General features: G+C 33.7%; 2 protein-coding genes across 2 annotated transcripts; one reads left to right on the forward strand and one right to left on the reverse strand.

Annotated features, from left to right (window-relative positions):
- Nucleotides 1-50: 50 nt before the first annotated feature.
- tfam (transcription factor A, mitochondrial) lies at nucleotides 51-6683 on the reverse strand. The gene is made up of 7 exons (XM_051124525.1): nucleotides 6432-6683; nucleotides 5986-6113; nucleotides 5848-5918; nucleotides 5596-5745; nucleotides 2112-2207; nucleotides 1391-1447; nucleotides 51-490 (listed from the first exon to the last, which is right to left on the reverse strand). Exons 1-7 carry the CDS (start codon nucleotides 6515-6517, stop codon nucleotides 248-250), a joined length of 831 nt encoding a protein of 276 aa, XP_050980482.1. The 5' UTR covers nucleotides 6518-6683; the 3' UTR covers nucleotides 51-247.
- An 828-nt stretch (nucleotides 6684-7511) lies between these two features.
- ube2d1b (ubiquitin-conjugating enzyme E2D 1b) lies at nucleotides 7512-13887 on the forward strand. The gene is made up of 7 exons (XM_051124526.1): nucleotides 7512-7719; nucleotides 10283-10346; nucleotides 10428-10459; nucleotides 10831-10908; nucleotides 10989-11094; nucleotides 11201-11294; nucleotides 13390-13887. The coding sequence occupies exons 1-7, from the start codon at nucleotides 7696-7698 to the stop codon at nucleotides 13433-13435; spliced, it is 444 nt and encodes a 147-aa protein (XP_050980483.1). The 5' UTR covers nucleotides 7512-7695; the 3' UTR covers nucleotides 13436-13887.
- Nucleotides 13888-14662: the final 775 nt, after the last annotated feature.

Below are 14662 nucleotides of genomic sequence, written 5' to 3' on the forward strand. Positions count from 1 at the left end.
AAAAACACTCATAGTCAGGACCTAAACTATTGTTTACATGATACAGTGAGTATGAAACCAGCAAAAAAAGGATTTATTGAAAAGACGTGACTTCATGAAGGACTCTTCACAGCTTTAAAACCTTCATGCCTTGAACACTATATAAATGCAGCATGACTAACGGAAAGCACAGGCTTTTTTTTTTTTATTGAGGACGGAACTGGCCTTTGTACAACACGCTCTGTCTAACAGAGTCGCATACATCATCTCATTTCTTGGTGGTCTTTGCAGTCTTTTTCACTGTGGTTACAGTTTTCTTTTTTGGTGCTTTTGCCTTTAGCACTGTTACTTTGGATTTCTTCTTTTTGTCTTTAGTGGTTTTGGCTTTGACGGCTCTCCTCTCTTTTCTCCGAACAAGGTCGTCCCTTCCAATCTCTACCATGTGCTCTTCCCACGATTTAATTTCATTCTTGTAACGGACTTTGTCATCCTCTGCCAGCTGTATGTACATCTGAAAATGAAGCAGTGAAGTCAGATAAAGGATGTCTTCCAAAACACAGTAAGCTTCCAGTTATTCTAAAATGCCTCATTATGGTGAAAATCTAAGGCAGCATCACATGTATACTTCACAGAAAAGGAAATCTCAGCAAACACTGCAACAAGGAATTTCTATTTTAATATATTTAAAAATGTAATTCCTTCCAGGTAAAGCTGAATGTTCAGGATTATTACTCACGTGATCCTTCAGAAACTCAAAAAGCATTTCTTATTATTATCAATGTTGAAAATAGTTGCTTAACAATTTTTGTGAAACATGCGATATAATTTTTTTCAGGATTCCTTGTTTTGAAAGTTCAAGAAAACAGTATTTATTAATAGTAATCTTTAAAATTAACATTATTTACACTATAAAAATCATACAGACCCTAACAATTTGAATGGTAGAATATACTAAAAAAACTCATTTTAAACTTAATTTAAAATCACCAGTTTTATTGTGTTGCTTTATATTTATTAGATCATTTTGAGTAGGCTTGTCCCCGTAGTTGTTGTTTGTCCATACACCGATTGCATTACTTGACCAACGCGCCCACTATCGTTTCGCATTTTTTATACAAATAAAAAACTACATATTTCAGTTGGACAACAGACATAAGCTGAAAGCATCTGCTCCATACAGCAGGACTCTAACAAGTCAATGGCAGAGGACTGAATGAATTCCTAATTCATGACCCTAATAAATATGTTTGTCTGTATGTCAAGTCAATTACATGATTTACAGAGATACTGCTCATGTAGTGTTTTTAAATTAGCCACTTTATGAGATGACTTAGAAGACAGCAGACAGCTCATGGGATGATGGAACAGAGCTGAAGTGTTAGCTATTTTTGATGCTCAAGACAAGACTCACTTGTTTCTGTGTTGCACTGAAACGCTCCCAGTCGTCTCTCAGTGACTTCATCTTCGTCTGGAAAGAAAAAAAAAAAATGACATTCAACACACTTGCTGCAACCAATAAACATTGTATGAAATACTTACATTGCATATTACAAAAATATTTGTAGGTTTTAATGGTGTGTAATATATTTGATTAAACTGTGAGCTTGAAATATATTATTAATACACCAGGTGCAAAAATAAACACAATACATTTTAAAGTTTTAGGGTCAGTAAGTTTTTTTTTTTAATAGAAAATAATTTATTCAGTAAGGGTGCATAAAACTGTAATGTATAAAGCTATACATGTTACAAAGATTTCAATAAATAGAAGAATCTTGAAAAAAATACCCATTTCCACAAAAATATTACGCAGTTAAGAAATGTTTCTTAAGCAGAAAATCAACATATTAGTATGATTTCTGAAGGATCATGTGACACTGAAGACTGGAGTAATGATGCTAAAAAATTCAGCTTTGCATCACAGGAATAAATTACATTTAAAATAGTTTTTTTTTTTATAATTGTAATCATTTTTATGTGTGTAATATATTTTTTCCTATAAAATAAATACAGCCTTGATGAGGATTAGAGACTTGATTTCTTACTGACCCCAATCTTTTTAACAGTAGAGTTATCTATATTTTACATGCATAAATGAGTTTTAAACATCATATACTAAAGTGAATTTTCACCTGCATATTATTTCCTTTTGCTTCATCAAAGTGCTCTGACATGAAGATATTGAAAGCGCTCCTGGGGCGTTTGGGCTTACCAAGACTGTTCAGCTCCTGCAATTAAAGAACAATAGAGTGTTTGCACTTACGTCATGATTTGGTTAGTTACCCAGATGTGCAGCCACATTGGCGAGACTGGGATGTAAACAGCATTGATTGCATGGTTAATGTACTACTGAATACATTGTTCTGCTAATTTATACTGTCTAAACCTCGGAAAAAATGCGTGGAAGCTGCTAAATCATATAGAAAAGGACTTAGCAAGCAAGAACGGGCACAGTATTTTGACAAACTAAAGTTAATAGGTAAATATACATACAAGCAGTATTAATTAAGATATTAGCCTAATATTTCACCTATCTGCCTGGAAATGATAAGAACGAACACAAATGTTGTCAAGATTCTTGACCTGTAAATCCTGATTGAGTTTGGCCAACCATAAACACCTTTTGTTCCTCAGACAATTTTTTGCACTCTTCTCCTTGAATTGTTAAAACTTTTGGCAGTCTATAGTAGAGATCGACCGATATATCGATTTACTGATATTTTCCCGATATTTACACTGTGTGCATAATTATTAGGCACGCTAATATTCTGGTCATATTTTTTTTTCCAAGCACATTTTACCAATTCCAAACCACATCAATCTTAATAACTACTATTAATTTTGTATTTAATCATTTATACATGATATGTATTTGTCCATGAAGGCTGGAAGTGAAAAACTGGTGTGCGTAATTATTAGGCACGTTTTCTTTTACATATAAAAAAGCCAAAAAAGAGATTTAACCCAGGCTGAAAAGTCAAAAATTATTAAATGCCCATGAGAAGGATGCAATACTAATGCAATACTAGAATTTGCAAAGTTAAGGCATGACCAGAGAAATTGGACCATTGGACAGAGAAATGCTCATTGGGTCAGCACGGTGAGAAAACAGTGGAGAAGAAAAGACACGTTAACTGCAAAAGAATTAAGAATTAAAGTGACGAATTAGCTGTGAAACCATCAGGAACCATTTAGTCTCCAGCGCCACCATTTTCCAGAACTGCAACCTACCTGGAGTCTTCAGAAGTTCAATGTGTCAGGTTCTTAGAGACTTTTCTTGGGTGAAAAATCCTAAAAAATGACCCTCATTTAAAGAGAATAACATGCTGAAGTGTTGTGATATACATGAAGACTGTTTTCTATAGGCTTTATAGGCAGATAAGTTGAGAGTGACTTTTGAAGGACCAGCAGGAAGGACCTCTTATACCACTCTTTCAAGAATTTATCTTCCAAAATCTGGCAGTAAGTTTTGGGAGTTCATTTTAGTCCATCTCTGCAAGTCAGACTTTTCAGGATAGGAGATAGACTAAACATGAACTCCCAAAATGTACTGCTAGATTCTGGAAGACAAATTCTTGAATCAGAAGTACAAGAGGATGTGGTGCTGGTCCTTCAAGAGTCAAGACTGTCTAAAAGCCTATAAAAAAAAAAAAACTTCGTTCATGTATTTCTTAACACTTTAGAATGTTATTCTTAAGAGGGTCATTTTTTAGGTTTTTTTCTCAAGCAAAGTCTCTGAGAACCTGACACATTGAACTTCTGAAGACTCCAGGTAGGCTGCAGCTCTGGAAAATGGTGGCGCTGGAGACTAAATGGTTCCTGATGGTTTCACAGCTAATTCTTTACTTTAATTTTTAATTCTTTTGCAGTTAACGTGTCTTTTCTTCTCCACCGTTTTTTTTTCTCACCGTGCTGACCCAACGAGCATTTCTCTGTCCAATGGTCATGCCTTAACTTTGCAAATTCTAGTATTGCATTAGTTTTGCATCCTTCTCTTGGGCATTTAATAATTTTTTACTTTTCAGTCTGGGTTAAATCTCTTTTTTGGCTTATTTATATGTAAAAGAAAACGTGCCTAATAATTACGCACACCTGAATATAAGCAGTTTTTCACTTCCAGCCTTTATGGACAAATATATATCATGTATAAATGGTTAAATACAAAATTAATAGTAGTTATTAAGACTGATGTGGTTTGGAATTGGTAAAATGTGCTTGGTAAAAAAATATGACCAGAATATCAACGTGCCCAATAATTATGCACACAGTGTAAGTATTTTTACCATAATCGGTTTCGGTTTTGTAATATCGGATTTACCAATAAACGCCATCTTGTGGGTGTTTTGAGAATTACCGGCAGAGTCGCCATTTCAGCACGTCTGAGGGGAGACGAGACAACAACAACGGCATGCATAGGTAAAGCACTTGCTTAGTTGTAATTAGTAAACTTTATTTAACATAACAGCCATTAATGCACATATTAGATGTGTTACATAAATACCTGATATGTAGCTAGTTTATGCAGCTTTGGATCTAAGAAATACACGAACTCACAGAGTCACATAAGATAATCTGTCCTAATAAACACGTAAATTTGTCTGAATTAAATAATATACAGCCATGAATGAGCACATGCTGGAAATGAAAGCGCTGAATTTATTTCTCTCTGTGTTGTCTATATGCTCTTCATTAGTCTCGTGAAGTCGGAGTCGGCTAAAATAATCCGTCAAGTCCTGTCCCAGTAAAGACTTAACTTTGCCTGAATTAAATAATACAGCCATGAATGAGTGCATGTTGGAAATAAAAGCGCTTAATTTAATTCTCTCTGTTGTGTATATTTTGAAACTATCGGTTATTAGGCACATAAACATGCAAATAATCATATCTGTATCGGTAAACAAAAAAAAAAAAAAAAAAAAAAATCAATATCGGTCAGTCACTAGTCTAAAGTAATCCAAATGTTTTTCTTGGTCGAACTGATTAGTACAGCACAAAACATGACAATAATTGATCATTTTCAGCAGCAATAATCAGCAAAATAAGCAAGGTTTGTCCGGTTTAGAGGCATTGTTTACGTTCAGTGCCTCCAATATGTGACCCTGGATCACAAAACCAGTCGTCATTGATGTATGGTTTGTTAGGACAATATTTGGCTGAGATACAACTATTTAAAAATCAGGAATCTGAGGGTGCAAAAAAAATCAAAATATTGAGAAAATCACCTTTAAAGTTCTTCAAATAATGTTCTTAACAATGCATATTACTAATCAAAAATTAAGTTCTCATACATTTAAATTAGGACTTTTACAAAATATCTTCATGGAACATGATCTTTACTTAATTTCCTAATGATTTTTGCCATAAAAGAAAAATCAATAATTTTGACCCATACGATGTATTTTGGCTATTGCTACAAATAAACCCCAGCGACTTAAGACTGGTTTTGTGGTCCAGGGTCACATATATGGTCGATTGATGACGCAGTGAAAACACTCTATATCCCTTTACTACAAAGGTCATTAAAATAAGCCTTGCAAAATAAACCAACGATAAATATAGTGGAAATGAAATAATTTTTAGTCAGTGTAAAGATTCTTGATGGAAGGCAAAACTCACCTTCTTTCTCCTAATTGCTTTTCTTTTGGCCACTTTTTGTCGTTTTTCTACTGCAAGAGCCTCAGTCTGCGCAGGAGTCAGCTGGGCTTTGTATTTCTCCAGAGCAAGCTTATATTGCTCCCTGGATGCCGAAGATGCAGCCTGAAATGGCTGCAAATGAAATGCAGTTCAAATTTAGGCTGAAATGTTGCACAGCATTTACTCAAAATACACTAAAACATATGAACACACAGATGTGAAGCAAAAACGTACCTGCTTCTGTTCAGCAGTCAGCATTTTCCACTGCTGTGCTAGCTTTCGGACAATATCCACATTTTTGACTCCTGGACAAAACAGATTATTCATTATCGTATTTCAACACAAATCAAAAACGCAAGGTAAAGCGAATACCTGGATTTTGTCTGCTGAAGGTGGGATGCATTTCTTTCACATATGTCATGTATGCTGTCAGGGGTCTCTTGGGTGGGCCCCCGGTTGAGGTGCTAAAACTCTTTAACACTGGAGCTACACATGAACACCTACAATTGCAAAGCAATGTCACTGTACCGAATAACCCATGGATGTTAAAGTACTTTTTAAATTTTGTAAAAACTACACCTTCCTACACCTTAAAAATGTTCAATAATAACTTCAGCTACTGAGCTAGTGCAGCGCTGTCATGTAAGATACATAAACTGATCATATGTATGGCTGTTAAATTGTGATCATATTAATTTACATTTGTCTCTGTTGTAGATCCACTTAAATGTGTTGTTAAAATAAAACTCATTATGTTATGATACATTAACTAAGAAACAAGTCATGCATCAATAACCTTAAACTTGCAGCATGCTCACCTCACAACAGATGCACTCGAGAACAGACCCAAAGATTTTACCAAAAGATTAGCGCCGACTGACATCAAACTGAACGGAGCCATCATACACGTGCTATTATCTTCCCGACAATATGAATTAAATATTTAATATGCACGATGAGAACAAGATACAAACAATGTGTCTTGAAATAAATGTTATGGTTGTGAATTACAGTTCCACCTCCTCCAGTAAAGGCGCCATTCCATCTGCCATCTGAGCGAAGTGCATTATGGGAGATATATTATTTCAAAATTTCATAGAAATACTTGCACTAAATAAACATTTGGGAAATGGCAGGATTTACCAAATTATTTGTATTTGTTTACTGGCACTGTGTTATTATGATATTCGGTTATATTTAGTAAAGCGTGTACATAAACGCTTTAACTTAACCCTTTAAAGCCTGACATATAAAATAAAAGTCATGGACAAAAACAGTCAAACTGAGCCAAAATATGCTGCTGCTGTTATTTATATGGATAAAAAGTAAGGCATTCTGATAGATCAAGAACATTTTTATAACAGCACTGCAGACTTATTGCATAAAATGCGTGTAAATATCAGCCGCACGCTATATACTGCACGATATATATAGTTTTAATATAATTTAATTGTTTATAAAGATGATTGAGAGGTTTACAAACATTTCTCAAAAGCCTGATGTCATATTTGATATTAACATTTTAATATTATTTTTCTTCATAAAAAAGTGGATTAATAATCAAGTAAATCTAAGTTGCCTTAATCCAGCAAAGAAGCTAAATTATTATTAACAATATAAAAGTTATTCGTACGTTAATACTTAAAAAAACTTTTAATAAAAACGTCAAAATTTTATTCAGTGCCAAAGACTTTTCTAGGTTAATTATTATGATTATTATTGTTGTTGTTGTTACACCTTTCCCTTTTTTTCTTTTAGCTATGTATTTGTTTGCATTGCCTTATTCTCTATATTTTGGGAATATGGTAAACTGCTAATGCTCGTGTAAATACTGCTCTGACCTTACAACGTTTCTCAATGAGCTTCCCTGGTGATGCAGTAATACATACGGACTTTTATTTTGTTTTCCCCAGCTCCGCACCGGAAGTGTGAGCTTACGGAGCTACAGCTGTCTCTCTTTCTCGCCGCTCACATTCGTTTTTAACTCAGGGAAACACAGTATTGCTGAGCTGTTTCGTAGCAATAATATCGGCCACATAATATAATCGCGTAAATCTGGGGCGGTACACACAGTAAAGCAGCATGGCATTAAAGAGAATACAGAAGGTAAGACCTTTGTGCGTAAATGACCAACATTAGCCAAGTTTTTGTTAACCTGCTAGCGTTGTTTATGTCGATTATGGACGATAAAAATAGCATTTTTGTATCTGAATGATAATATATTATTCATTTTTGTTTTGCGTTGGTAGTGTGTATCAACTCAAACGGTTTCGGAATGATGTAAACCTAATATGTCGACGGAATGTAGCATATGAAGGCTAGCTAGCAGTGTATTTTCACTCAGTCATGACGATTTTTCACTGTTTGTTGACTGTCTGCTTGAGGTAATGTAAATACATGTAGAATTTCCTTGTTTGTGAATAAAGCTGGTGAACTAGAACTTAAAACGACACGTCAAGGTTGTCAGTCAACCATCGTATTGTGTTTGTGTGCTAGCAACGATACATTTATATATGTAAACGAACAAACAAACAAACAATGAGGAAATGAGTAATTTGTTTACATCAGAGCGCGTAGTTTATTAACCTCACAGTGAAAATGAACTAACAAACATCTGTGTTCTTAATAATAAACCTGTTATGTGGTCTATTCCTCCGTGTTCGAGAAGGCCCAGAACTGAACAAAGACAGCAAACCTGCTCCAGCTTCGGCAGCAGCCCCACTAAACGAGGCCAATCTTTGTGTGGATTCATCCACTTTCACAAGCCACTTTTGTGTGCTTTGTTAAACCTCACAGCTGATGTGACATTTCGAGGGACTTGGGCTACCATTGATTTGGTGTAGTTTATCTGAATATGGTTGGTAGGCGCTATTGTGTTTGTTGTGTTGTGTGTTTGACACAAAACAACACAACCTGATTCTCTGAAGTTCCAGCATGACGCCATCACTTTGTCATTTTGACAGTTTCTGTTTCGCAACACAGTGATGTGTATCGCACTCCACCAATGTTGTTAAACACCCTTTCAGGCCACGAAGTCCTTGCCAGAGGGCACATAAACAGATTGTTTACATCTGTTAAAATGTTCACAGTAATGATTATCTAATTATATTTTGTTATAAATTAAAATGTATATTAATATTGCATATTTTGTATAAAAACTTAACCCTGTAAAATCTGGCATGTGGAATAATAGTCAAAAAGATTTATTGTTTTATGAAACAGTTTACTGAACCATTAGAAGATTTTTTCCCCCCTTTATAACATTAAAAATAAATTAGACAAGTTAGATGATGTTCTCGTAATGTAATTCAGTTTTAACAGTTTATAACAGTTTTGCAAACCACCTGCATAAATTGCATGTAAATATCAGATGTTACTGCCAATAATTATCTCCCAATAATGTCTAACGTTTTAGTGTTTTTTTATTTATTTATTATTATTATTTTTTATTTTATGACCAAAACTCTGTCACACATTTTTAGCATGATTTACAGAAGAAACCCACTAAAATGCAATTACGTGCAATAGTTTGTATACCCCTCTGTCTCTCTCTCTCTCTATATATATAGATGTCATTTCATAATGACATCTATATATATATATAGATAGATAGATAGATAGATAGATGTAATTTCATAATGACATCTATCTATCTATCTATATATATATATATATATATATATATATATATATATATATATACACACACACACACACACACACAAAATTTGATGCTGACACCAAAATAGGACATCTAGTCTCTGACCCATGAACAAATAAATGGTCCTCCAAAGCCTGATGTATCATATTTAATACATTTTTAATACTTTTTTTTCCCTAAAAATGAACAAATAAATCTAAGATGCTTCAGTCCAGCATGTGTTCATCTTGAAATAGAAATATTAATATCAATATGAAAGTTATTACTATAAAGTTGTTTACTTGATTAAAATCAAAGATTTCACACTAAAAACACATGTGCATCATAACCTGAAGATGGACATTTTTATTACTAAGCTAAAAAGCCTTTTACTTGCTGAAAAGTATAAACTATCAGTTAGATGACGGGTGTAGTAGATTTTTCAGCAAAAGTTGTTCATGTTGATAATTTAGATGTATTTAGAATTTTTGATTCACATATCAAATCTGATACTGTAGGCTTTATAAGGTTAATAAACTAAACTAAATTATATTAATTTGTAATATTTACTTAATTTGGATGCCACAAAATAATCGGAAGCCTTAAAAACTTAAATGTATGAATGCTATTCTTTTACACGTAAAATATTAAGCCAGGTGATCTCAAACATAATGTTTACAAATGTGTGTTAGTGATAAAGCATATTCTGTTCAAAAGGAAGACAAAAAGTATTATGCAACTTTATGGCTGTCAAACATAAAACATGTTGACATTAAGGTTATAAGCTACACCTGTGGTTCCTCTGCTAAGGCACATGTGAACTTTAGGAGAACTGACTTCATGCATCCACTAAAAACCATCTTGACATGAAGAAATGTAATTTTTTATTTTAATTTTTAATGGCCTTGAGAATGAGTTAAAAACTAATATTAGAAATAAGAGTTTTTCCACATATGCCACTTGACATTAGAATGGCTATAATAATCATGTAATTGTTTAATTTAATCCTAATTTCTTCTTCTCTTTCAGGAGCTTCAAGACTTGCAGAGGGACCCTCCTGCTCAGTGCTCTGCTGGACCGGTTGGTGATGACTGTAAGTTCACTGTCAGTTGTTTTACATAATAACATATGACACATTGGAAAAATTGTAATAAGCCTGTTCTTTTATTTTTAGTGTTTCACTGGCAGGCAACAATAATGGGACCTGTAAGTACTCGCCTCATTAGCCTTTAGCAGTTTGCTTTGCCTAATAATAATTGCTGAATGTGATGACGTGAAGTCAATTTTAGAAATTATTTGGAGAAAACAGGGCACAGTTATCAAACTCTCCCAGCTTTGAACATACAGTATATTATATATTTTTTTCTGTGACTGCGTGTGTCAGATTGCCAACAAACCAATGTACCTGACTGCTACTTTTTAAAATATCTGTTATCTATGTTTATTTGTGACTTCACATTTGCATATTTGTTACTAAGCAACAGCATCTTTTGTTAAAATGCTGAGATGTATGTAACTTATTTTCATACACCTACACAGTTTGTCTAATTTCTAGTGTCATTTCCTTTTATTTATAGAGTGATAGTCCATACCAAGGAGGGGTCTTCTTTCTCACAATTCACTTTCCAACAGACTATCCCTTCAAGCCACCAAAGGTAGTGATACTAAACCCCACCTCCAAGTATCTGCCATGTTGTCTTAAAATGGCATTTTGACACCCATCTCGATTTAACAGGTAGCGTTTACAACAAAAATCTACCATCCCAACATTAACAGTAATGGAAGTATTTGCCTGGACATCCTGAGGTCGCAGTGGTCTCCAGCATTAACAGTTTCAAAAGGTACTTATGTGTATTATGATTCTTTCTCGCTTGTTAGTTGAACTACAGAATTCCCAGTTTGAGCATGTTGTCATGATTGTGATGAATGTTTTCATCTCTTTTTCAGTTCTTTTGTCCATATGTTCTTTGCTTTGTGATCCGAATCCTGATGACCCCTTAGTCCCAGACATAGCACACATCTACAAATCAGACAAAGAAAAGTAAGTAGAGATTTAAAAAAAAATCTTCATTTAATTACCCTCATGTTGTTCCAAACCCATGATTTTCTTGCACAGAACACAAAACAACACAATATGAATACTGTGCTGGTTGCTCTTGCGCATTCACTTACAGTCAATGAAAACAAGCATCAAAGGGACACCATAAAAGTATCGTAAAGTGCTCAAGTCAAGTGCTGCATATTTGTGTGCTAATATTTCAAGTCATCTGAAGTCATGCAATAGCTTTGTATATAAAAGCCTAAAATGTAAGGTGTTATTCACTGATAAAATTGTACTCCAGTGTCTTCAGACCATTGGGTGCTTCTTATTTCTTAGTTGGGATAAGCTATGCAAGGAATGAAAATGAGGATAGAGGATTCAAAAGGTTTGGTTATTTTAAAACAAATCTTAATAAATAAAATTCATAATAAAACAAGATGCCTAGTTGAAATGCACTCAGAAAATGTTTAGGCCTATATTTAAGATTTATTTTTAATTTGCATATAACGTTTGGATTAGTTTTGACATAAACTAATGAACTGAATACAATGCAAATTTATCAGTCTTACAAAAAATATTATTATTATTATTTTCCAAATTCCAATTTTCCTTTGAAAAGTATAAACATGGTTAAAATATGATTAGCTGTAGAACAATATTCAGTAAAATATATGTGACCATGGACCACAAAACCTAAGGGTCAATTTTTTGAAACTGAGTTTTACACATCACCTGAAAGCTGAATAAATAAGCTTTCCATTGATGTATGGTTTGTTAGGATACACATTCCGATACAATATTCCGCTGATACAACTATTTGAAAATCTGGATAATCAAAATATTGAGAAAATTGTCTTTAAAGTTGTCAAAATGAAGTTCTTAGTAATTCATATTGCTATTCAAAAATTACGTTTTGATATATTTATGGTAGAAAATATACAAAATATCTTCATGGAACATGATCTTTACTTAATACCCTAAAAAATTTATTAGTTTGATCCATACAATGTATTGTTGGCTATTGCTGCAAACATACCCATGCTACTTATGTCTGGTTTTGTGGTCCAGGGTCACAAATGAGATTGAAACAAACTGGATTTATTAAGGATAAATATGTAAGCTTGTTTACTGTACACATTTCATTAGTACTATTACAGAAATCTTACCTGTTTCTTATCAGTTATATGTACAATTGACAAATATGCATTACTTTACATTTATTCATTTTAAAACCAAACCAATTCAAATGGATGGAAATTTTGTTGTGCAATTCAAATACATATATTTAGGCCTACATATTATTTGAGTGTATGTGCAGTGTATATTTTGTTTAAACTGCAGAGGTAAAACGTAAATCAGAATTGTGACTGTGAAGGGGTGGGGAATTTATACGAGTGTCAGACTTCCTGTGCATTCGCGCTCTGCTGAAAGCTTCATCACTCCTCGTTTCTTGCCTTCTCCTGGTGCAATTAGAGAATTGACATGTGCTTCAAGATGGCTGACTTTGATCGATTTTCAAGTCATGGGCTGGAGGATGGAAGAGGGAAGAAACAAGGAAATGCATATTTGAGACTTAAGTAGCACTCAATGAGTCAGTGAACTCGAGAACAGGATCTGTCCAGTTCATGAATGAATTCAGACTAATTTTGTGAGCTAGATTTGATTCATTGAAAAGATCCAATGCGAAGAATGGTTCTTTTACATCTTGGATGTCACTACTATGCTTACGAATGTGTGAAGCAGAACTAGGGCAGATTTTCATTAAACAAAAGAAGCACCCAGTGGTCTAAACACGCTGGAGTACAATATTATCAGTGAATAACATATTAAATTGTAGGCTATTACATAATTATAGTCATGCTCAAATTATAGTCAAGCTATAATTCAGAGGCTTGACTACAGTATTTTCACTTTCATTATATTGACAAGGGTCACCAGGTTATTCTTGAGGAATTCACCTATTGTGTAGCATCAAACAGGTTTGGAACATCATGAATGAGAGTAACATAAGCCATACTTATGTTAGATTGGAATATCTGGTTAGACGAACTAGGCTGTGACGTATTGATTTTTAATTTTGTATTTTTTGTACCAGGTACAACAGACTAGCAAGAGAATGGACCCAGAAGTATGCAATGTGAAGACTTAATGGACATTTTTTTAAGTCACAAATCACTGTAAATTCTAGCATCTAAAAGTAAGATTAGGTTATATTATTAAACACATTGTACTGTTAACATTTACCATCTGAAATGACCAATAATAATAGCTGAACTAGTATTTTGAAGGGGACTGTGCGCTGCACAAAAAGACATTACGCTTTTTATTGGTTTTGTGCATTTTGGTCATTCCCCACAGTGGTGTTGGGCACTTTGTTTTCTTGTTTCATAAATCCTATTTAAGATTGGCATGATGTTATACAACTACAGTTTCCCTACAAGAGGGCAATTAAGAAATTGAAAACAGTTTTATTGTATCTCTCATTCAGTTGATTACATTTTCTTTTAGATATTTTTATTGTATAGTTAAGAGCAACTATACTGGATCTATTTTTTCTTTTTTTATTTTGCATTAAAATTTGTTTAAAAGCGTGCATCTGTGTTTCTGATGTTAATTTGCATTTGCTCATGTTTGTACACAATAGTGTTTTTATTTGCTTTGTTGAAATGCTATTTAAGTATAAGTTGCCATCGGTTTAACAAAAAGCCAATGCAGTGTCTCTGATTTCAAAATTCATTTTGCATATTATGTATCCGTCTGAAACACAATGTTGCTTCATTCTTCCTTCCTAATCAATGATTTTAATTTGTTCTGTTGCATTTTCTGTTCATTACAACCAAAACAGTAAACAAAAGACTTAATTATATGCTAATTTATATGGCCCCTTAGGCTTTAAAGTAGTATTTAGCCATAAATTCAGTTGCTGTTTATAAACGGGTCCTGATATATTCATAATTACAACGAAATTCCCAGTAGGATTAAACTAATTATGCCTGAGGGATTTTCTTAATTGCTCGGTACTCTGAGAACACAAATCATCTCATTATGTAATATATTTTCCATCTCTGTTTGTTCAGTAGTTATTTTAATCAGCGTTCTCAGTCACAATAACTGAACATTCAGCAGCATAAACAGACTTTTATCGCATCTGAAGATTACACGTTTTTCTACCCGGAAGTGTTTACAGTAAAGGCGAGCTGGCCATTCTCCGTTATTAGACATATTTTCACTGTTAGAGTTTGTGTTTTTGCTCCTCCTATTTTTATATTCCCGATGATATCCAATATAGACGTTTATTGAGAAATAATAATGATTAAAAAAAAAAACAGCTCAACGTATTCCGTGAGGTTTCCGCTCGCTGTGCGTCG

Source organism: Labeo rohita, chromosome 12, assembly GCF_022985175.1.
Source record: "Labeo rohita strain BAU-BD-2019 chromosome 12, IGBB_LRoh.1.0, whole genome shotgun sequence".
In the NCBI taxonomy this organism is placed as follows: Eukaryota; Metazoa; Chordata; class Actinopteri; order Cypriniformes; family Cyprinidae; genus Labeo; species Labeo rohita.

Bases quoted from the DNA above. Each gene is read 5' to 3' on its own strand.
- tfam (XM_051124525.1), bottom strand. From the start codon at position 6,517: ATGATGGCTCCGTTCAGTTTGATGTCAGTCGGCGCTAATCTTTTGGTA. The intron at 2,208-5,595 runs GTGAGTTTTGCC...CTTTAATTGCAG, and splicing joins AAGCAATTAGGAGAAAGAAG to GAGCTGAACAGTCTTGGTAA. The intron at 1,448-2,111 runs GTGAAAATTCAC...TTTTCTTTCCAG, and splicing joins CAAAAGGAAATAATATGCAG to ACGAAGATGAAGTCACTGAG.
- ube2d1b (XM_051124526.1), top strand. From the start codon at position 7,696: ATGGCATTAAAGAGAATACAGAAG. The intron at 7,720-10,282 runs GTAAGACCTTTG...CTTCTCTTTCAG, and splicing joins CATTAAAGAGAATACAGAAG to GAGCTTCAAGACTTGCAGAG. The intron at 10,347-10,427 runs GTAAGTTCACTG...TTTTATTTTTAG, and splicing joins TGGACCGGTTGGTGATGACT to TGTTTCACTGGCAGGCAACA.